Raw genomic sequence first — 24,083 nt, 5'->3', positions numbered from 1 at the left:
ACATGTATCTTTATTATCATCATATTACGTAGGATTATCTTTCTGTAAAAAAAAGTCTATGTATGAGCTTAAGGTACATAGGATATATATATTTATATCAAATTGCATATTATTTTGTTAACAAAATAATTTGAAAGTTATATTAAATATGTATTTATATTCGTGTATCAAATGTTAATTTTGTTAAACAGCAAATATTATTTATAAGAAAAATATAATTTATATTTGTTTATATGTTTTACGGATTAAAAATATTAATATCTCGACAAATAAAAGACATAAATATGATTCTTGTGATTTATAAATATACAAAGTATAAGTTATATAAGAATATTGGCGTAATAATTTTACCAACACAAGTGCACATTTTTATTATAACATTTAAAATCATTTTATGCAGTTGTATAACACAGCCAACGTTTTATAAAAATACACCTCAGAAATTTTTATAGATCTGATCCTTTTTTCACTCCTGATCCATCATTATACGCACTGCTGCCATGTATGAAAAAACCGTCGAAACATACTGAAAAGTAGAAAAAAAAAGCTACATTATTGACAATTCCACATCTTAAATAACGCTGGATTATGATTGCTATTGCATAAAAAAAAATCTAAATTATATATATATATATATATATATATATATATATACAGGGTTGGGAAAGTTACTTTATAAAAGTAACTCGTTACCGTTACCGTTATTTTTTCTAAAAAGTAACTCGTTACCGTTACTCGTTACTAATTTTAAAAAGTAACTCGTTACCGTTACAGTTACTAAAAAGTAACGAGTCGTTACAATTTCCGTTACTTTTTTACAATACAAACTAATAAATTATTTTGCATAAGAAAAACTTTTAAAAAATTGTAAGCAAGATTTCATTCAAGGTTTATTACAAAATAAATGATTAAATTTTATCGAAATTCTTTATTAATTTTTAATAAAATTTGTTGCTCTATAGTATCATCATTTAAATGCCCTCTTTGTGGTGTTAATACAGAGCCACCGATGCTAAACATTCTTTCTACAGATGCACTGCTTGGTAGAGCTGTATTATATTTAATAAAAAGTTTTTTAAGTTTTGGATAGTCGTTTAACATTTCTATATTACAATTATTTGATTTTAAAAACCGTTGCAATTCTTCTTGTTCAGATTCATTTTGTACCGTTTTTTGCTCAAAAATGAAAAAATCATCGCGATCGTCAGATTTTCCAGCTTTTGAAGAATTTTCAGTTGATCGGATTCCCAATAAATCCTCCAAGTAATTTTCAGCACGTTTTCTTTTTTCTCCGGTTAACCAGTTTAACTTAAATTTTGGATGTAAACATGCTGCTATTATTAATTCTTTTGTTTCAAATATTGTAAGAAATCTAAAATCAAATATAGTAAATTAAGCGACATTGTTTATTTTATTGAAATTAATACTTTTGAATCAATAGTTTAAAATAAAATAATATTTTTCAATTAAATCCTTATTTAAAATTAAATAACATATGTATTAATCAAATTAATAAGTTACCTTTTATTTAAACCTTGCTGAATAGCTTCAACTAATGAATGGCAATCTATAAGGTCAGATTTATTGAGATTTTCTAATTTTCGTTGCAAGGTACTTAGAACTGGTAGTAAATGAGATTACAACATAATAAGAATGCTAATTGGTCGATTTGCTTACGGCTTTACGGTTAAGATAAAAATTTTATCACGCACAATAGCAAGAATAATATCTTAAATAAATCAAAAAATTTGAAAAAAGTAACGATAAAAGTAACTGTTAAATTCGTTACTCGTTACCGGAAAATGTAACGAAGTTACTTTTTCCGTTACAAATAAAATTTGTAACGCCATTACCGTTACAGTTACCGAAAAAAAGTAACTGTAACGGTAACGGCGTTACAAGTAACGCGTTACTTCCCAATCCTGTATATATATAATTTATATTTAAGAACTATACGTCTTTTTATATATTAAACTATATTAAAATTAACATTCTCTTTTTACAATAAATACATATATAAAATAAATGGAAATAATAAAATATAATAGAGAGAGAGAGAGAGTAATGTATAAAATATGACATGTAATAAAGGTGAAAGATGATCTCTCTCTCTCTCTCTCTCTCTCTCTCTCTCTCGTTAAACAAATACAATACATTCTTACCGACGTATAATATTTCATAGATAAACTTGGTAAAGCGCATGGAACTGAAATAGTGACCGGATGTTGACTTCTTAGTATAATATTTATTAAATGCTTTCGCATGGTCAAATCGTTGTTGTACCATAATGTATCGTAGACAGCTGGCGCAATTTCGCTACTCTAATCAAAATTTTTCGCAACACACGTTAATCGAAACATTATGAATTTATTATATTATCTATATATAATATATATTTATGCAATTTATTTATTAAATAACTAACCATGCTCATTACATAATCAGCTGGCCAGGCATACATATAAAGTTCTATAAAGCCGCCAAAACTTATCATAAGGAAGGTCCATTTCACTGACCATGGTTGACGCTATTATGTGCAAATATTGGGAAACGATAATATTGTATACAACATGCAATAACATATTATGTAACTTATATAACACGTTAAACAAACGTTTTATTTTAAATAAATTTCATGGGACGTGTGTATGCATGTAATTAGAAAAGATAATGCGCTTTTCATGTAGAAAATAAATGTATTGTAAAATTGTGCAGAATGCGTAATAGCTTTTACACGATATACATTACTTACGCTCATGAAAGTAAGATAACCGAATATTACAGCGCCAATACTAAAGGTTACGCATAATAGCGCTATATAACGAATTGCGAGTCCTACTTCTTCTGCATATCTGTAAGCATTCATTGTCAGAATACTTAATTATACTGTAGATTATTATAATATACTCGTTATATATAGAATTAGTACACAATGCGATATTTTATCTTATTAACAATATTTTTTTAAGTGATAGAAAATATTTTAGAATGTATTTTTACAAAAAGGAAATACATATGGAATAATTTTTGGTTCAAATGAAATTTAATAAAAATAACATTAAACTCTAACAGGGATAATTACAATATTTAGGAAAACATAAATTTTACGAATAATCTTGACCTCGAGATAAATTATCTAGCGATTATGTGAAGAAACTTGAGGAACTAAGAGTAATTTGCACTTTAAACCATGCAAATTTCTTCTCATAAATTAACACATATATCTATTTAAAACATTTTAGCTTGTATACTTTATTTAAATTTAGCTATCGAGATAATTTCGATAATATATAAGAGCAAGATTATTTACAGTTACTTAAGTATATATATATATATATATATATATTATACCATATATGTACCTGAGTAATGTATAGTGTTCTTGCGCATACTTTATGAGCTCTTTCATGTTTGTCATCGTACGAAACCGGATGGACAAAATGTGAAACCTGGCAGCTACAAACCAAAGTAAAAGGGCAGGAAAACTATTGGCGCCAACTTGTGTCATACTTTGATAAACTGTCAACATCTGATGTGCTAAGATAATAGTTTTCAATGGTTGATAATATACGTCAAACGGATACTCCACCGTAAACGGAAATGATTGTGATGAAAACAAGGGCGTAGCCATCATACTGATGGCTGTTATTGCTAGCCAGCAAATAATGATACCTATGGCAATTAATATTTAATATTAAATACAATAAAATTTTTCTTTGCTATGTATAAAAAAACATTAATTTAAAGATTTTAGTTTGTTATATTTAATATCTTTAAAAATTAATTTAATATATTCAGTAAAAAATGTTTATATTCAATATTGTTAATTTTATAAAAAAAAGGAATTTTATAAGAAAAAGGAATTTTATTGAATCGGTCAAAAATTCTTTTTATTTTTTAAGAAAAAATATAACAATAACATATACGCTTAATATATATATTTTGTAATATATTCGATTAATCGAATAAGAATTAAAGTAATAGAGAACCGAATTATAAATTATCGTTGCGTTTTGCGTTTCTTTATAAACAATAATTATTTCTATAACAGTATATATAAAGTCAAATATATTTTATCTACGATGATCTGTCATTTGACTTTTCGACGATCTAGATATAATTTGGATTAAGAACGTATTAAACCGTTGAATCGAGAAATCGAATAATTAATATAACGATAAGCTTCGCGATACATAAATTGTTTAATAAATAATTGATTTGAATAAATAATTGATTGAATCTATAATTTAAAATATAATACTTATATATAATTGAATATTTTGCATATATATTTGAGAGAGAGAGATAATACGTAAAATATTTCCGTAGCGGATTAGAACAATAACATGATGTTTTCGGCCTTGACGGCGTAAACATTGGCGCGCGTAAACATCGTTTACGTATCACGGTCTTGTTATCATTTATACGAAGGCACTTGAATAGAGCTGTAGTGGGGTGAGACGCTCAAATTCCTTTCTTACGTGTTTATTATCATTCGCCCGGCGATACTCGAGCGGTAATGTAGCAGTGCGAGAGACTCCATAAAATTCCTTTCCTAAACGCGATCGCGACAAGTATCGAGAAGATTAATAATTAATTAGTCGTCGGTACCGTGATCGTGCCGCGGACGGTTTTCGCGTGTTTCGCGTCGCGTGTCAGTACAGCATTGCCACGAGTCGCGCAATGGCTCATATGTGGCACGCGCATTTGTGCGTCGAACGCACCCTAGTGCGTCGTCGTTGCCGTCATCGTGCCGTACGAGCAACGATGCGTCGCGTTTCCGCGTTTTCGCGTTTTCGCGTCGTCGCGTTTTCGCGTTGGACTTCTATCTCGTTTTCACGATTGTTATCGAGAATCATACTTCGTTGCCGGCTAAATGGGATATCTCTCAGCGTTGCAATCTTTAATATATTAATACCTATTAATATAATTAATTTTATATTAATATCAGTTAATATTAATACTATATTAATATTATATATTATATAAATATTTATGTATTAATAAATTTAATATATTAATGCAGGCGCAATGTTAAAACGCCTCAGTGTCGCGGCTGAGGTGAATGCCGGCCGCGTAGCAACGTATGTTCGTGCATAGTATAGATGCATGTTCGCGCGGTTAATCTTGAACTTCGGTTCGAGAATCGGCTGTTGAGGGCACGTTCTGCTCCGACAAACGGTTCGGCCCGAATCGGTTAGAGTTCGATCGATCGTTTTGGAATCGTCGTTAATGGGTCCCTTCTCTTGTACCGTCTAACAGCACATTGTAGCGATACTAACATGTTTGGCATTTGAGGAGTCGGCTGTATTAATTAGGTTCGATTTTCGCTCGCTAGAGAAGTTGATCTCCCGCTTTCGAAGTGATCTAGATTGTTAGCACCTAGGAGGTGGGTATCTTCATTCTCGACCCGTCTATCAGCCTTACGATAAACCCGGCTCGGTCTGTACGATAGAGACTTGGTGGTTCGTATGAAATCGTTCCTAACGAAGTACGAGTCGGCCCTCGATGGGAGCAGGCGCGGACCAAGAGTCGAGCGAACCCCATTCGCGTCGATTCCATCGATCGATTTCGTCTTCTTCCGCTTCCGCTTAACCTTTGCTCGAAGTAATCGGTGAATTCCCGACTTGTCGACTCGGAGTATGATTCTCAGGTGAAGCGAGGTTCGATCGTGCCGAAATTCGAAAGTGCGGGAGTGTCGTTCAAAGTATCGCGCGTGTGAATCGACCTGAGATGAGGAGGAGGCGGCCTAGGAGAGGCATCGGGCGTCGGTAGAGCAACCCTGTGGTAAGTAAATTGTTATTTGTATATTAATTACTTATTAATTGCATACGTGCAATTTAAATTGTGCAATTAATCGCTCGTAACGTTTGTTTTTTATGTATTCGATTTAAACAAGAGAAAATTAGAGAAAAAGATTTTTATATGACAGCTATAATATTGTAAAAGTTTCTATTTTTAAATTACAACTTTTATATGAAATTATTAGAGTTATTAGTAGTTTGTTTTCAAAATTTATAAAATTATTTTATTATAATCTGCATTATTATATGCATATAATAATATTATATGTATCGAATATAAAATTCAATGCGTATAATACATTTTTTTAAATATTGATTATTTTGTGCGCTACTACAATTTGGATCTCTTATTTGCATGTTACAGATCAACGTAGCGACCCCCTGACATTCCGAGAGGAGGAGGAGGAGGAGGCCTAGGAGAGGCATCCTGCACCAGCGGAGCAACCCTAGAGTAAGTATTTATTATTTGTATATTGGTTGTTATAAATCACGTACACGGATTAATTCGTTATTTAAATGAATTGAACAGGAGAAAATTAGAAAGAAAGATTTTTACATAAATCCGACATATTTTTTATTATTAAAAAAAAATAGTCTTTTTAGAATTTATGAAATTTTCATATTTATGTATCTGTTTATTATCGCATGCATCGGATATCAAATTTGACGTGGAAAATAATAATTTGTTTGAAATAATAATTATATTTTGGGCGCTGCTGTAAATTAAATTTAATACTTGTATATTACAGACAACGTAGCCTCAAGATCAACAACTCCGCTGTTGCGCATCAGTGCCGGTGAGTGACAAACTTTTGTTTTTAATTTTAAAGTAACGGATTTGTAGAGATCGTAGATGTAGATTGTAGATTGTAGATTGTAGATAAATCCGTTATTTTTACATGGATGAGCTAAAATAGATCAAGTTGAATAACTTTTAAGTTCTTTTCATATGCATTGCATCTATTGCAAAAATAAACTAAAGTTTAAATTAAAAAAGGAAGATTATAGAAAACATTTTTTTCCAAATTTGTAGATTTTATTTAATTTATTGAGTAAAGAACACTATAATACGTGTGATGTATACGTGTGTAATTAACGCATTCTTAACGCATATCTTAATTTCTTATAGCTCATTCATATTGTAGAATTTGTTTGTAAAACATTGTTCTTAAATTTTTTGTTTTAACTGAAATAAGAGAGACCAAGTGATCAATCAATTCAATTATCTGTAATATGATAATAAATGGCAATAATAAATGTTGTGTAAATTAATATTATTTTATTCTAAATTATATATTATTATATAAATTAAAATTATATATATTATTATATATTATTATGAGAATTAAAATTATATATTATTATATATATATATATATATGTATTATTATATTATTAAATAAATTATATATTAATATATAAATTTTAATCAAATTTATATATTTATTATAATTTATCATAATTTTTTAATCAAAATTTTGATCGATAACTTGGTCTTGTCTCAGTTAAATTAAAGTTATATTAAAATAAACGTCTAACGAACGATCGTAAAATCACACGATCGTCATCGAGCGTGAAATCTTTACGCTCATCTGCCGACAATAATTACCCCGCAAAAGAAGGAGCTTATCTCCTTACGAGCGCAAGAAGAATCTTGCCCTTATTCGCTGGCAATAATAAATAGCCGGCGATAAAAGGAGTGTGTATCTCCTTTTACGATCTCTCGTTAGAGATCGATTCAGAAAGTGGCCAGGAGCAACGAAAGGTAGATCCAACTAGTCCGAAGAATGGATATAGGTTGCCTAAAATAGGCGGCCAATACTGGCCAAAATACGTAGCAAGGTACGCGATTAGGGCATTCGATTAAAACACCCGATTAGGGCACGCGATTAGGACACGTGATTAAATTAGAGATACGTTCTCCAAATCTCAGATTTCTGTTGATTCAGCCAGTAAGTAGGATTGTTAGGGCTATAGAGATCATTAGGACATTAAGAAAAGAGCTAGAAATAAGATGACAATAATAATATCCAACTTAAATTTATGTATTTTTAGAAAAATTTAAAAAAATTTATCATGTTATAAAATATTATAATATGTAATATATAAATAATATGTAACATTATAATGTATATTTTGAGTTAAAAATTATGAAAAAAAAAAATATATATATATAATATAATTATAATATAAATATGTATAAGCCCATATAAATGTGTTATAATGCTTTTAGTATCAAATTATTTGCATTATATAATATTTGTATAAATTGAATATATGTATTTGATAATGATAGGCATCATCAATTTATATAATTATATAATTATAATTGTATTGTAATTATAATTTAATATTGAAATGGTCACCGGATTAAAAAATCGTTGGGTCTGTTATCTTCTATAAAACGCAATATAACGCGATTTTTTTTTATATTTAAAGGTTTATAAGATCCATTTTATTTCGTTAAAACAATCATGGAAGCGAGATGGAATATATATCTTATTGTTGATCGCGAAATTCGTATAAAATCGCGTATTGGAAAATAAATCGGGCGATGGATACTATATATATAACAAATCTCGAATATCGGTCGAAATATTTCTACATAAAATGATAGCGATTGATATCGCGCGTGTGTAGGTTACAATTATTATAGAAATGACGCGTATCGCAATCGAATATTACGAATATCGTTGGTTTATTTATTTGTCGCGTTTGCTCGCAACTTTTAAATCGCGATTTGTTTCATAAGTTAATCGTTGATGTACATCGAAACTTTGTCTATTTTTTTGCGTTTCGAATTTTTTTTTTTTTCTTCGAAAGTCCGCACAAAATGCACCGATAGTGCACGAGTACTTCTTTCCACAGATTAAAGATGATTAATAATTTTATTAATGACTCTTTTGGTCGCGATTCTTTATATTATATAAAACTTATTAAGCTTTATAATTGTATGTCGATTATTAATAATTAATATCGTGTAATTAATTGTCGCCAAAAGGCCTTGGTCTAGTCTAATAATTTCTAGTACATTTTTCATTATACGCATATGTTAGACATTTTCGTGTAATTCCATGTAACAAAATATTTTTTTTTTTATTAAATTTTTCCTCCTCAATGGTATCTCCACCTTAACAAAGGCATTTGCCGGGTGACGAGATTTGTGTACTTTAATAAACATGAAAGCTATGCCGGCGATAACGTAGCGCTTTCGAATGAAGCAAGTTTGATCGCTCTGAGACCGATTAATGAATAAAATTTATAAACTTTATCTTGAATTTTAGGGATACTTGAGTTATTAAATTAATCAATGAGAAATACTGCGAATAAGCTTTTGATTGATTATTCAGGATAAAAAATTTTTTAAAGCCAAAATAGTTGGATGTACTTTATATTATTGATGTATTATATATATTTATATTAATCGGATTCTCTCGAAATCTATATTTGGTCAAACATATATTCATGACAAATTGGATTTAATCGCTTCCAAAGCAATCAAATCTGTTTTACTCGAAAACGCTGTTATAGTTAACGGTAGGGTCATCCATGCCGGATAAGTCGAATGAGAAGAGTCAGACTAAGAGAGATACCGTAATTATTATTGTCATATATATATATATATTTATTATATTAACATTTTAAATAAAGCAAAAGAGACAGTAATCGAAAGATCAGAGAGAAAAAGAAGCTCTAAAATATTTTCGTACTCCTTTCCGGACTTAGAAATATCTTGATATGTGATACGACATAGGAAAAATCGATTTCTGAAAAACAGAAGTCTATTCTATTATAATTTTCCTATAGTTTTATAATCTTTTATTTTTTACAGAGTTTTAATCATTAACAGCATTAATTAATTCTTTCATATTCATATGATCACTCGGTAATAAGTACTGTCAAGTTTTTGCAAAATATTATAAAAAATCGAGATATCTCTTGCAATATTGATTGGAGCGTAAAAATTAAAAGTAAAAGTTAAGAGTTTTTCTTTATATTTTGTGCTATAGGACTCTAATTAAAAAGGCCGGAAATTTGAAAAAATCTACTTATCTCAATACTTGGATGTGTCTTTATATACGACACGCAAAAAATTATGATTTCCGAAACGCAGAGATCTATTCTATTATATTATTATATATTTCTATAGCTTCAATCGTGTTCTTTTGAATCCATGGAGTTTTTTGATCATTAACAGGGTTAATTAATTTTTCACACATACGCACACACATATTTATAAAATTATTTACATATTAATCAAAATTATATACACGTACTTAATATTTGAACTGTCAACTACGCGGTTCAGCCATGACAGGCTTTTATTGATATTAAATAATACACAGCACAGTGTGTCGAGATAAGCATCGCGGAAAAAAAGCAACAATGCTTGCGAGTATTTAATTAACATGACTTTTTTAACAGCGGATAATGCATTTAATGTTTTGTTTACTTTTTGTCTTTTTGACAGTTATAATTTCGTTTTCAAAAATAGTTTCTCCTTTTTTTTCCCCCCCTTTTCTTTGCATTAAGAAAATTCTGCAAGGAACGAAATAAGTAATAATTTGATGATGCAAAATTAAACATAATAAATATAGTTTGATATTGTTCAAGTGAAATATTCAGATTTTTTGTTATTCAATTCTAGACTCTTTCCATCTATTGTTGTCTTTAGTTCGTCTAATTCTAATTCATATAATCAAAAGTTTAAATCTCATATAGATCTTTTTTTAGTTTGTATTTTTATTTATACGGTAATAATAAAGTGTAATACAAAAATGCATTTCAGTTTCTCGTATTTTCATCAAAGTAACGCCAAACGCGATAAACACAACCAATTTTTATATCCTTTTCAAACGCTGTAGATTATATAAAAATTAATTTTTTTTTTTTTTTTGAGATTACATAAAATCATGTACGGAAACAAATAAAAAGATTTTTTCGCCAACCCAATATAATTATAAACATATTTAGATATACATAGATATTTGCAGATTATATAGTATGTAAACTTTATAAATATATATATATATACATATATATGTATGTATGTATGTATGTATATGTGTATATATGTATACAGTATAATAATTATTGTATAAATAAAATGTACATAAATATACAAACAAAAAATTTAAATATTTAATTTATTTAATTCTTAACTTATTAAAGCACATTATGCTTAATATACACATAATGAATTCAGGACAAGTTTATGTAAATTATATTATTTGTACATACCATAAAACGGTTTGAATTTGTCAACATAATGTTGAAAAATTTCTCTTTCATATTCTTGAGCTCGTTGGTAATAATCTTCCATTTCAAAAACAATAAACTGTAGAATTAAAAAATTGGCAAAACATTTTTTAATTTTAAATAAAATTTACTTTTTAATAATATTTTAATTTAATTTAAAGCTAAATTACATTAAAGGTATATCATAAAAAGATGTTGAAATTTGCAAAAAATAATGATCTTTCTCGATATTTTCGCTGAGAAAAAAAATTGCTTCCAAAATTGTCCTGTTATTGAAAGAACATCTGGATAATTTGAGATATCTAACATACTATAAATTTTGTGTTAAGTTTTCAGGATTTTGAAAAATTTAAATAATTTTAATTATACTTTATAAAAGTATAATTAAAATTATTTAAATATTGCTCTTAATAGAGCACAGTTTTTTAATGTGAAAAATCAATACAAATGAAAATCTTACCTGCAAACGTTTGTTCTGCATTGCAAAAAGGATCAGTTGTAATGGAATTTGTAAAACGGAACAAAATTCGCATCCTATTTTCATCAAAGTCATGTAGTCGTTGTACTTAAAGAGTGTCCTTAACGCCGTAACAATATATATTATTGAATTCACGCAACAGAAATATTGAAAGATACTATGACGAATTCTCTGAAACTTGGTCGCGTTCGGCGATAGTGGCCAACAGCAAGCGAACGTCAAGTATATTTTCAGGAAAGCGATTACTTTATCCAGCGTTACTTTTGCCTCCATGACACACGGAAATGCTTCGTGTTAATTCACGGCAGAAACACAAGCTGGCGAAACACGAACCTTAATCACCCTCACAATATCGCTGAGGTTATTTATTCGAGCGCTATAATGACACTATAATGACACTATTGCGAAACGCCGAGCAATGTACGCGCGGTGCATAAGATATGAGTATAGCGTGTTGCATCCTATATTCGGAACAGAATACATCGATTATCGAGGGATTTAAACATACGTGCGATATGCTATTAAAAGACGTCCGAACATTTGCTCTAACGCTGCTTACAATTTAGAAACTAATTAGCTAAATGATTGCCCTATAAAATGAAATTGGTAAAAAAAAGTTTTGTGAAAGAACTGTAGTTTCAATATTGCAAATTTTTTTTCTAATTTATGGAGGAATGCTTAATATTTTAATAAATTGTATATGTTAAATATAATTCAAAACTGATACTTCTCTCAAAATTTGTAGAAGTTGTTTTACTGTGAGAGATTATTTGTAGGATACAATTCTTGGATTGTCTTATCAAGACTGTATTAAAGAAACTTTGAGTTTTTCCTACAATTTATTAAAACATGTAAAACTAGCGAGAAATGTTCTTAGTTAGATTGATCGCTACCTGGAAAGTTGTTTGCAAAATAATTTTTTATCCACACTGACTGCATGTCTTGAATTGCCTTCCCCATTATATAAGTAGGCAATGGCCATTAATTAATCATGCGCATCGAGAACCTCACGTTACATTCCCTGTCTATAAACGCTTTTAGAATTTACATTGCGTTTATGTAAGTGCTAATTAACGGCAATTATTTAGTAATAATTAATTTCAGTACGTAATTAAGTATAATTAGCAGTGAGAGTCATAGAGAGGTATAGAGCTCTTCCTAGCAATTGATTACACGATTTTTGAGATTAGAATAATGTAGATAAGAGGTATATGTGTGTGTGTAAAAAGCGAATTCAGTTCAATTTTGGATTTTATAGTGTCACAAAATGTAAACCTGTGTAAGTATTCTATATAAATTATTAATACTTAATAATCTATCATAATTCGGTGACTAGAAACGTTACATATTAATTGATTTTGCTTTGCCTTTTATTTGTAAATCTTGATTATTATGAATTTGAATTTTTTTGTTGTATGTTTTATAAGAAATAATCAAATGTTAAATATAATAAAATTTAACTGCAAAAGACGAAATTTTAAGTATAATTTTAAAGAATCACGTGATTACGTCAACTGGCATATACACAATTACCGGTTTATATTATAAATAGAGAATGCCCGGTAATATACAGAGTGTTGTAGAATTACCGCATCAGCTGCTAATGACAGATTCTTGAGATCATTCGGAATGTCTCGATTTTTTCTCAGCGAAAATATCGAGATATTCAATAATTTCCATGTTATAAATAAGATTCAAGAAGAAAGACTTTGTGCAAACTAAACTTTATTGAAAGTTAAAATTACATTCTTTAATTAATTTCAGATAGAGTTTACTTTAATAAAGAAAGAAAATTTTAATTGAGGACTTAGTTACAGAGATATATAATGGAAAAAAATTAAGAAACTTGCAAAAAATGATGTCGACATTTTTGCTGACAATGAGATACGCGAAAAATCGTCTCCAATTGATCTGAAGAATTTCTCATTAGCAGGTAATGCGATAATTCTGGGACACCCTGTATAATCGCATCACCTCTCGTATACAGCGTATAGAGCGAGTTAGACCGAGTAAGAAAGTTTTTTTACTGTTTTACAATTTTCGCAATAATTAATAAGAAATTAATTTAAAAAGATCGATCGATCCGCGCGAGTAGAAACGCGCGGCGAGAAGAGATGGAAATTATAAAGCTATCTTCGGGATCATTTTATGTGCAAGTTTTTATTATAATCCTGCAATCCCCTATAATATAGCAGACAATTCATAAAAATATAAGCTGCTCAAAGTTTTACTGCGATTAAGATTCTTTTCCTTCTACTCTTGACCCATTATAAGACGCACAGCTGCCATGTATGAAAAAACAGTTGAGATATACTAAATCGGTAAAAGAAAAAAATACATATTATTAACGACTTATAATTATAAGTACTCTAATTATTTATCGAGAAAATTTAAGAAATAAATCACAATTTATAGCAATTCTTATGTTTTTTCAAACAATATACATATAATAAATATAAAAAAATAATTGTTAGGAAATATATTCTTACCGACGCGTAATAACTCATAGATAAATTTGGTAATGCACATGGAATTGAAATAATGACGGGACGTTGACTTCTTTGTATAATGCGTACTAAAATCTTTCGCGTGGCCAAATCATTGTTGTACCATAGTGAATTGTAGGCGGCGAGCGCAATGTCACTAGTCTAACAAAAATTTTTGGAAAAAACACGTTAATTGAAATATATTATTATATATATATATATATATATAATATTTTTTATGTAAATAACTAACCGTGCTTATTACATTATCAGCTGGCCAGGCAAACATATAAAGTTCTACAAAGCCGCAGAAACCTATCATGAAGAACGTCCATTTCACTGACCATGGTTGACGCTATTATGTACAAATATCGGGAGAAAAGATGATATTATATATATATATACAATAACATATTATGTAATTTATATTACACATTAAACAAATTTTATTTTAATTAAATTTCATGGACGTGTGTGTGTGTGTGTGTATGTGTGTGTGCGTGCATGTAATTGTAAGAGATAATGTGCTTTTCGTAGACAACAAATTTGAGATTGTGCAATTTTATAGAAAACGGAAATTTTTATGATACACATTACTTACGCTTATAAAGATAAGATAACCGAATATTACAGCACCAGTACTGAAAGTTACGCATAATAGTGCTATATAACGTACGCTAAGCGTTACTTCCTTCGCGTATCTGTCAAAGAATATTTATTTTCAGAAAATGTAATTATATCAATTCTTAATTGACATTGTTGTGAAATTAATTATGTGCAATATTTCATATAGTTAATTTTATATAGTTAAAAAAATCTTTAAGTGTATAGGTGTACCAAATTTTAAAATTTTTTAAATTGATATAATAATAATAAAAACTCAAAATAAATTAAAATCCTAAAATCGAGTCTAAAGAAAATTAGAAGAAAGCCAGAAGAATAAATAAAAAAAAATATATATATATATATGTATAATTCTTTGAATGAAAATCATAAATATTGGGTGATTGCATAAGTTCGTGCCCGATTTAAATATAAACTTCAATAGATTATATTTTAGAGATAACACTTTTATTAATCAATTATATAGTCTCCATTCTTTTCTACAATGGTTTTCCAACGATTTTCTATAAACTTGTCGATTCCATTTTTGAAGAAAGAACTTGGTTTTTCTTGAAAAAAGTTTGTAAGGTGGTTTTCGACAGCTTCCTCGGAATCGAGATTCTTGCCATTTAAACTATTCTGCAAAGACCGGAACAGATAAAAATCTGAAGGCGCAATATCTGGAGAATATGGCGGGTGCTGCAGAATTTCCCATTGCAACTCCTGCAATTTTCCTGCAGCTTATTCCTTTCAGTCGGGAGATGCGGCACCAACGTATCAAGCTTGGAAATGTATCCAAGCTTTTTTAAATGACGAAAAGCGGTTGAATTATCGATGTTCAGCCTCTCAGCAATATCCTCAGTTGTAATCCTTGGGTTTCTTTCGACCAAGGCATGCACAATGTCATCATCAATGCCAGAAGGCCGTCCAGAGCGGAGTTGATTCTCCATGTTGAAATCACCATTTCGAAATCTGTCAAACCACTTTTTGACTGTTCGGAGAGCAGGAGCGCGGTCCAAATAAACGCTTTGAATATTTTTTTGTGCAATCCCAACACTCACGTCTTTCCGAAATTCATATAGCATTACATGCCGCAAATGCACCTTTCGTTCTCCATTTTTAATGATTTCTCTTATGCACAAATGGACTTATCTGAACAATGTCTGACGCTAAATTGACATAAGACAACGTCATCTATTCGGTGTAAGCAACAATTACCACACGAAAACAATAGAAAATCGGGCACGAACTTATGCAATCATCCAATATTAATATTATAAATGGGCAGTGTAAATATTGCTCATAACTCTAGTAGCACTCTTAATAATCCTTTCCTTATATAATGTTTTACAAAAAAAAAAAAGAATTAATACATTATATTATATTTTCCAACTACCGCAATTAAACCGATATTGTCTTTCAATCCTGTATTTTCTTTCATGTATAATCTTATATACCTGAGTAATATATAATGTTCTCGCGTATATTTTATGAGCTCCTTCATGTTCGTCATCGTACGGAACCGGACGGACAAAATGTGAAACCTGGCGGCTACAAACCAAAGTAGAAGAGCAGGAAGAGTATTGGCGCTAATTTGTATCACACTTTGATAAGCGGTCAATATATGATGTATATAGATAATAGTTTTCAATGGTTGATAATGTACGTCAAATGGGTACTCCACTTCACTCGGAAACGATTGCAACGTATACAATGGTGCGAAAATTATGGCGATACTTGTCATTGCCACAGAGAAAAGAATGATACCTGTAGCAAATATGCACATATATATATATATACACGTACACATATGAATGTATATATATATATTGTATATATATATATATAGGGGATAGAAATAAAAGTTGGAACACTATTTTAATGTTGTAAATATATGAATAAAAATTTTAATATTTTAATTAATTTATTTTTAACTCGTTTTAACGCGCAAAAGGTGCACGTGATTAATTAAAGATAAGTTTATATATGAAATGTATAAATAATCATACGTTACGTATCAGTTATACGTACCATAAAATGGTATACTTGTATCTATATACTGTTGAAAAATTTTCTTTTCATATTTTTGCGTTTGCTTGTAATAATTTTCCATTTCCGAAACAATATACTGTGTGCATATTTGTCAAAATTAATATTAATAATTTTGTTACCGTTTTATAAATGATATTATTATGAAAGCAATATTATAAAGCGTTATATTTTATATCGATTTATAATTTTTTCTTAATCTTATATATTTGATTATATATATATATATATATATATATATATATATACGGCAAAACTGCAAAAGATGGCGCATAGAATATGATAAATATCACAATAATTATGTATAAAAAATTTTTATTTTATGAGACAAATAAATTTAATCATACATGCATATAAACATTTTACAATTTACAACATATATTATAGGAGAATAAAAATTAAAAATAAAGCTACGATGAGGAAATAATTCCAACTATTCTTTAAGAATGTGTAAAAATTTCGATATTTTTTTTTTTTTATCTTGCTATTAATCATCAACCATTTTTTGCAAGACTTAGTAAATCATGAAAAAGAACGTAACTTTTTTTTTTTTTACGAGAGATGTATACATAAATGTCTTATACCTGCAAACGTTTGTCCTGCAACGCGAAAAGTATCAGCTGTAACGGAATTTGCAAGACAGCACTCAATTGGCATCCTAGTTTCATCACAAGTAGAACGTCGTCGCTGTGTTTATAGAGCGTCCATGCCGCCATGATGTTAAATGTTATTGAATTGGCGCAAGCGAAATATCGAATGGCAGTGCGAAGAAGTGTTTGACACTTCGTTGCGTTCGATGGCAGCGGCCAACAGCAAGCGAACGTCAAGTATAATCTCATAAAGACGAATATTTTATCCAGCGTTATTTTATTCTCCATAATAACACACGGAAGTACTTGGGCAATTCGCAATGGACGTTCAAGCAGGCGTAATACGAACTTTAATCATCCTCGCGAAAGGTTATTTACTCGTGTAAATACTGTAATGACACTGTCACGAGGCGCCAAGCATTGCGCGTTGCGTAAAATATTGTAAGCAACATTATCTATTACATCCTATATTCGGAGCAGACTATGTTAAAAATACTCTGTTAAAAAATATTAGATTATTTGGATAATATTGATTACACAATTTTGCGCAAATTAGTATTTTAAAATTTAAATATTAAAAAAAAATCGTAATACAATTGAATATAATTGAAGAATATTGACAAAATCTAATTTTAATATTGCAAGCTTCTTTCCATATTTCTATGCAATTGTGCGATGTTTTCATAAGTCACGTATGTTGAACATAATTCGAAACACTGATATATATTGAAGTTGCGAAAGTTGTTTTATTTTCGTAAATGCGGAAGCCTATTTGAGTAGAGCGCTTGAATTGCTCATTATTCCATTAAGATTATTCGACAGACCTCGGGAGAATAATCACGTATAATATCGGAGTAAAACAGCATTTATTGCGAAAAGTGCTGACGATCTTAGAGTTGTTACGATTGATTATTACCTGGAAGGTTGTCTTGACGGAGGAATAATTTTCATCGCTATTGATTAAACACTTTGTCTTGAAATGCTTTTTCCATCGCATAAGAAAATAAACGTCGTTAATTAATCATGCGTATCGAACCTAACATACGTCTCAAACTCACAAGCACTTTCAGATATTACATCGCGTTTATGTAATTACAATCCAATAGTATACATAATCATCTAGTAATTAAATCCAACACGATATACTATAATTAGCAATGAAGCGGAATTACAAAGTCCCTCGTGGTAATTGACTACAAGCCATTATAACGAGCGTAGTATAGGTAACTTTACTTAAGGTAAAGCAAAATTAATTCATTGCCGGCAGTGATATATGATATATGGTAGACGGAAAGAAATAATTCATATAATTTATTATACACAATATATTATTATAATATTCAGATCTTATTATTGAGAAATCAATTTTTTAATAATTGATAAATACAATTATTATCAGAGTTGGGAAGTAACGCGTTACTTATAACGTCGTTACCGTTACTTTTTTTCGGTAACGATCGTTACTTTTTTTCTGTTCGTAACGGTAACGAATTAGCCGTTACTTCTATCGTTATTTTTTCCTTCTTTATTATCTTATATATCTATTCAATCGATGTATTTTTTGAAAAGCCATTTTGTAGCCTTCCATCGTAGGCTGCATTCCGATAGTCACTGCCGATACTGAAAATCTATAGTAACGTAAATTATAGATTTTACAATACTGATAGCGAATATTGGAATACACTCTTAATAATATCAATATTTCTCTTATCGATATTTAAAAACAACGTTTGATAAAAATTTTTGACAAAATTGAAATTTGTAAATTGCAATTTAAATTCCTATAAAGATAAGTGTGTTAAAAAGTAAAGATATTAACATAAAAAAATTACAATCATTAAATAAGTTTAATATAAAAAAACGCTTGCTATATATAGAGTTTACTAATTTAGAGTTTTTGGTTGTAACATAGATTATTATATTTAATATTGATTATTAAATAATTTTACAATCTAATAGCTTATTTTAGCATTGCGAAGAAACAAAAATATAACGAGAAAGTAACGAATCGTGTTACTTTCCAAGTAACGGTAACGGTAACGCGTTACTTTTATAGAGTAACGTTCCCAACCCTGATTATTGTACAAGAAATATTCTTATTTTACATAAGTAAGTATACATCAGCATCATTCAATCATCATCTTCCTCAAGTAAAACTCGAAACGTGGCTAGATAGGAGAAAGCAGTCGAGACGTACTAAAAAGACGTTTTGAAAATTATAAATGTTTGATTTTGATAATTTAGAGGTAATTAATCGTGTTGTTTATTAACTTATTTCACTTATTGAAAATTTTCTCACAGGCAAACGGTATATTAAATATATTATTTATTTATATTTTTGTTATAAAAATAAAATATTATCCATAGAATATAATTAACGAAAATATATATAAGAATAACTCTCTCTCTCTCTCTCTCTCTCTCTCTCTCTCTCTCTCTAAACAACTTGTCTATATTTAAAAAATAAAAGCAAATAAAAATATTTGTGCAAGTTAATTTAGTACGACAATATTTCAAGCACGTATCTCATTAAATAATGTAAAAATATTCATATTTATAAAACGCCAAAAAAAATACTATAATAAAATCGGTGACTCACTGAGGCATAATAATTTAACGAAACAGTCGGTAGCATGCAGGGTACGTTTACAGCTATAGGTTTCTCGCCACGTAATAAAATGTGCAGAAAATTCTTTTGAAAATCAATCTTCCCGTTATACCACATTGAGTTATACGCAGCGTGAGTAATATCGGTGCTCTACAATATTAAGTTTCAAATATATCGTATATATCTCCTTATCGCGCACATCTCTACATTTATACGTGTAACTTACCGCGCTTAGCAAGTGATCAGCTGGCCACGCGCATAAATATACTTTTGCGAGAGACGAAATAAAGAAGATTAAAAATGTTGATTTCACCGACATTGGTTGTCGCTAGTAAAAGAGAAAATTATAATGAACAAAGAATGTAGACATTTTTCTACTATATTTTTATGCTTTGTCGAACAATATAGAGATGCTCTCTAAATTATACGATACGTATGAGAGAGTTACATACATTACATAACACGTTACGTTACATACCGATTGTAAACCTAAATTCATATGTAATCTTAAACTTCAGTCAACGCGCAAAGAAAATCATAACGCAGTATGCTTTTGTTCCGTTACAATTTTCTTTAAAATTGAAATAAATTCAAGATTACGTAAGAATTTAGATTTAACGTAACACTTAACGTAACGTGTTACGAGAAAGCTTGCGCGGTGGTCCTTCTTTTGTATAAACTAGTGCGATCGTGTGTGAAAAAAAAAAAACTTTATTACAATAATGTAAAATATAACAGTAACGTATTATAAGAGCTCTCTGTTTAGTGCTTAATAAATAAAAAAAAATGCAAAAATACATTTTTATAAAATATACGCTTGTATTTGCATTTCATTGGATAAGAATAATAATTATATACTCACGCTAAGAAAAGTGCAGCCGGTAAATATGATAACTATTGTACTGACAGCCAGCGACGCTAACATCACATACCGAATAGAAAGAGTTACTTTCTTTCCATACCTGAAATGATACATGTATCTTTATCAAGATCTCGTAATTATGCGACTAAAAATGTTTTATAATATTAAAGCAATAAATCAGTAATATATAGTGAAATAAAAACATAGACGATTAGAAGCATAGACCTGTACACAAGATATATGTTGTATATCTTTTCGATAGAAAATATCGTGTGAATAAAATTAAAAAAAAAAAATAACTTACTGGGAAAAATTATTTTTTTGTAAAAATAATCTTATTTAAAAAAAAAATAATAATAATAATAATCATTGTGTTCGAGAAATTCAGCTATTTGTGTAAAGAATATATTGTAGTGTCTTTCACAGAGTTTTATTATTCCATATTACTCTCAGTACTTATATATTGTATTTACTCTATACTCTATTCAGTATACAAAATACTGCCGTTTTCTTTTTATATTTAGCGCCTCTATTTCTTACATTTTTAATGTATCTTATAAATTTATTTCATATACTACTTTAAATAAAAGAAAGGAAGACAATAGAAAATGTAAGAGAAAAAAAAACAATGAGAAGCGACAGACGATAAGAAAAGCCAAAAAGTACAAACAAAGGGAATAACAAGTATGTAAGTAATATCTTATACGTATAATATTGATATTATTATTTACCATAGTAATTCTTGATGTTCTTCTACACATGCACGTAATTCGGCAAATTTTGTGACTGCTCGAAATCTGCTGGATAAGATATCACATCTCGCTGACACAAACCACAAGAGAAGGGCAATGAAAATGTTTGCACACACCTGCGTATAACTTTGATATATAAGTAGTATGTGGTGTAAATAAATGATAGTCCTCAAAGGTTGGTAATTCACGGAAAACGGATATTTTATATCGATGGGAAACGGATGCGGTTCTATGATAGGACTGAGAACAAGAGCTACACCGGTAACAGTGAAGGCGCATATTGAACCTACATAAATTGATTTACAACTATCAATATATTGATGAAGAACACTCCTCTCTTTTGATTTTGCACGCTTGCAATAATCCTCCAATTCATAAATCACGTACTGCAATTGAATCACGATATTAAATGAGCAGCAATATTCATGACATGAACAAAAATACGATTGCATATTAATATGCAATCGTAATATAGTTTAAATTTTATATTAACTAGTCTTTTTCTTTCTTTTTTTGTACAGAAATATGTATGTATGCGTGTATATATGAATCGGGATTAATAATTTCGAAATATAATTTTTATAAAACAGCAAGATATAATGATATAAACAAACGAGTAGTAAATAACTTATTTTTTAAATATTAAATATATAACATTATTGATAAGTCGCAAATAATAGTTTAATTTATAACTTGAATAATTGATGCGTTTAAATAAAAATAAATTATTGTCATTTCGCGAGAGATAGCAATAAATAAATAAATACATAAGTAAATATATACAGGGTGTCCCATTTTAATCTCCTCAGGCAAATATCTCAAAAACCAAGCCCGGAAGAGAAAAATGTTTCGGACAAAAGTTGTTTGGTTTCGAGGGGGCCATAAGACGGTGGCAATGATTTGACCTTGGAAAATCATTTGAAGGTCATGTGAAGGTCAACTTTAAAATCTTAAATGGAAACCCCCATTTTTTATTTAGTATTCTTGTAGCTGACATCGAGAGCTTTCCAAAACACTATAATAAAGTATTTTTTTATTAAGTACTTTTTGAGTTATTTTAAATTAATTAGTGCCAAAAAAACAAATAATTGTTTAAAAAAATACATTGTAAATAATTTTCTTAAAAACAATTTTTTTTTTATATTGATTGATTTGTCTTATTATTCTGTACATAAAAGTATTACGGTAAGATTATTGAAAACTGAATATTTTACGAAATATTTTATTTTTTATATCAAAATATGTCAGATTAAAATATAAAATAACTCAAAAAGTACTTAATGAAAAAATACATTGTTATAGTGTTTTGGAAAGCTCTCGATGTCAGCTACAAGAATACTAAATAAAAAATGGGGGTTTCCATTTAAGATTTTAAAGTTGACCTTCACATGACCTTCAAATGATTTTCCAAGGTCAAACCAATGATACCATCTTATGGCCCCCTCGAAACCAAACAACTTTTGTCCGAAACATTTTTCTCTTCCGGGCTTGGTTTTTGAGATATTTGCCTGAGGAGATTAAAATGGGACACTCTGTATATATTTTTTTCTATTTTTCTTACTATTAAACTGTATATGTCAATTAAATATAATATTGTTTAAATTCTTACCTGGAGACGATCGTACTGCATCGAGAAGCAAATTATTTGTAATGGAACCTCTGTAGTGGTGCATAACTCGCAGCATAATTTCATTATCAGAAATAAATCTGACTGATTAGTATAAATTGTATACAATATCGCAATCATCATAATCAATCCGTGCAAGATAGAGAGACAGCGAAATATTTTGTTACGTATTATTTCGAATTTTGTAGCAGTTAGTGGCAATGGCCAGCAACATGCAAATAACAAATCGACCTTCAAAAACGCGATAAGTTTCTCTATTGTCAATGTATTTGCCATTACAAATATTAGATCTATCCTCTTATGTTATCGTTACATGCGTATACACACGATTTCAACTGACTTCGTCGACGGAGAATAGCATTTCAGGCAGGATACGTATTATATTTAATTTATTATCAACGCGTATATTACACAGCTGTAAGGATAAAACATTTTAGATAATATGATGCACATTTCCTGCTTTGCAATTTTGCTTCTAACGGAGCCATGTGTATAAATTCACAAATTATTCAACTAGCTTATAATGTATCGACGCTGAGCTCTATTGTAATAGTATAATTATTTTCTTACTTCCCTATATACATTAGAATGGGGGATAAGAGGGAGCAGTATATAAGCAAAATATAATGTAGTCATAAGTAACACCTTCAGTATTATAGTACAAAGCTAGTATGACACATAATTTTTTTTAAAAAGTTTATCTAACATATATTTAATGTGACTACTCTAAATAAAGAAACAATACATTTTTTTTATATTGTTAACTGTAGAGAAGAAAAGTAGTTGGCTTTCACAAAAATTTAGTAAACTCCTTTAAATTATGTTTTCTCATCTTCAGAAAGTATTATTCGAAACGTTGTTAAATACGAAAATGTCGTCGAAAGATACTGCAAAATTATTCAAATTAATTTGTAAATATAAATAAATCATGCTTAAAACTATAACAATGTTAATAATATTATAAA

The 24,083-nt window shown here is 29.2% G+C and overlaps 3 protein-coding genes across 5 annotated transcripts in view; all 3 read right to left on the bottom strand.

Annotated features, from left to right (window-relative positions):
* Window positions 1-12,470, bottom strand: part of LOC138942549 (odorant receptor Or2-like) — a 150,741-nt gene extending 138,271 nt beyond the window's left edge. Inside the window, exons 1-7 of the mRNA XM_070312849.1 lie at window positions 12,435-12,470; window positions 11,524-11,858; window positions 11,046-11,142; window positions 3,363-3,672; window positions 2,753-2,852; window positions 2,426-2,527; window positions 2,163-2,321 (exon numbers count right to left, since the gene is read on the bottom strand). Of these exons, the coding sequence (XP_070168950.1) occupies window positions 2,163-2,321; window positions 2,426-2,527; window positions 2,753-2,852; window positions 3,363-3,672; window positions 11,046-11,142; window positions 11,524-11,814 (1,059 nt within the window). The 5' untranslated portion in view covers window positions 11,815-11,858; window positions 12,435-12,470. The remainder of the gene's footprint in view (window positions 1-2,162; window positions 2,322-2,425; window positions 2,528-2,752; window positions 2,853-3,362; window positions 3,673-11,045; window positions 11,143-11,523; window positions 11,859-12,434) is intronic.
* Window positions 12,471-13,700: 1,230 nt separating this feature from the next.
* Window positions 13,701-17,911, bottom strand: LOC138942617 (odorant receptor 4-like). Its single transcript, XM_070312982.1, has 8 exons — window positions 17,864-17,911; window positions 17,264-17,766; window positions 16,662-16,758; window positions 16,088-16,397; window positions 14,629-14,728; window positions 14,281-14,382; window positions 14,031-14,189; window positions 13,701-13,854 (listed from the first exon to the last, which is right to left on the bottom strand). The coding sequence occupies exons 2-8, from the start codon at window positions 17,555-17,557 to the stop codon at window positions 13,795-13,797; spliced, it is 1,122 nt and encodes a 373-aa protein (XP_070169083.1). The 5' UTR covers window positions 17,558-17,766; window positions 17,864-17,911; the 3' UTR covers window positions 13,701-13,794.
* An 851-nt stretch (window positions 17,912-18,762) lies between these two features.
* Window positions 18,763-23,438, bottom strand: LOC138942613 (putative odorant receptor 92a). Of its 3 annotated transcripts, none has more exons than XM_070312972.1 (6): window positions 23,101-23,438; window positions 21,471-21,877; window positions 20,740-20,839; window positions 20,104-20,205; window positions 19,869-20,027; window positions 18,763-19,465 (listed from the first exon to the last, which is right to left on the bottom strand). In XM_070312972.1, exons 1-6 carry the CDS (start codon window positions 23,392-23,394, stop codon window positions 19,400-19,402), a joined length of 1,128 nt encoding a protein of 375 aa, XP_070169073.1. In that variant the 5' UTR covers window positions 23,395-23,438; the 3' UTR covers window positions 18,763-19,399. The 3 variants fall into 3 exon arrangements, with proteins under 3 accessions (XP_070169073.1, XP_070169075.1, XP_070169074.1); XM_070312974.1 differs by having other exon boundaries at window positions 21,471-21,607; XM_070312973.1 differs by lacking the exon at window positions 19,869-20,027.
* Window positions 23,439-24,083: the final 645 nt, after the last annotated feature.

This window comes from Polyergus mexicanus, unplaced genomic scaffold (genome assembly GCF_030449975.1).
Source record: "Polyergus mexicanus isolate NDT 795.1 unplaced genomic scaffold, iyPolMexi1.0 SCAF_23, whole genome shotgun sequence".
Classification (NCBI taxonomy): Eukaryota; Metazoa; Arthropoda; class Insecta; order Hymenoptera; family Formicidae; genus Polyergus; species Polyergus mexicanus.
The sequence above is the reverse complement of the archived record's forward strand: the minus strand, read 5'-3'. Positions and strand labels throughout refer to the sequence as shown.

What these genes read in the sequence shown, in the direction of transcription:
- LOC138942613 (XM_070312972.1), bottom strand. Translation starts at nt 23,394, where the DNA reads ATGGCAAATACATTGACAATAGAGAAACTTATCGCGTTTTTGAAGGTC. An exon ending in GAACATCAAGAATTACTATG is followed by an intron (nt 20,840 to 21,470) that starts GTAAATAATAAT and finishes GTATCATTTCAG; the next exon opens with GTATGGAAAGAAAGTAACTC. An exon ending in CTGATCACTTGCTAAGCGCG is followed by an intron (nt 20,028 to 20,103) that starts GTAAGTTACACG and finishes TTAATATTGTAG; the next exon opens with AGCACCGATATTACTCACGC.
- LOC138942617 (XM_070312982.1), bottom strand. Translation starts at nt 17,557, where the DNA reads ATGGAGAATAAAATAACGCTGGATAAAATATTCGTCTTTATGAGATTA. An exon ending in GAACATTATATATTACTCAG is followed by an intron (nt 14,729 to 16,087) that starts GTATATAAGATT and finishes ATTCTTTGACAG; the next exon opens with ATACGCGAAGGAAGTAACGC. An exon ending in GTTATCTTATCTTTATAAGC is followed by an intron (nt 14,383 to 14,628) that starts GTAAGTAATGTG and finishes TGTACATAATAG; the next exon opens with CGTCAACCATGGTCAGTGAA.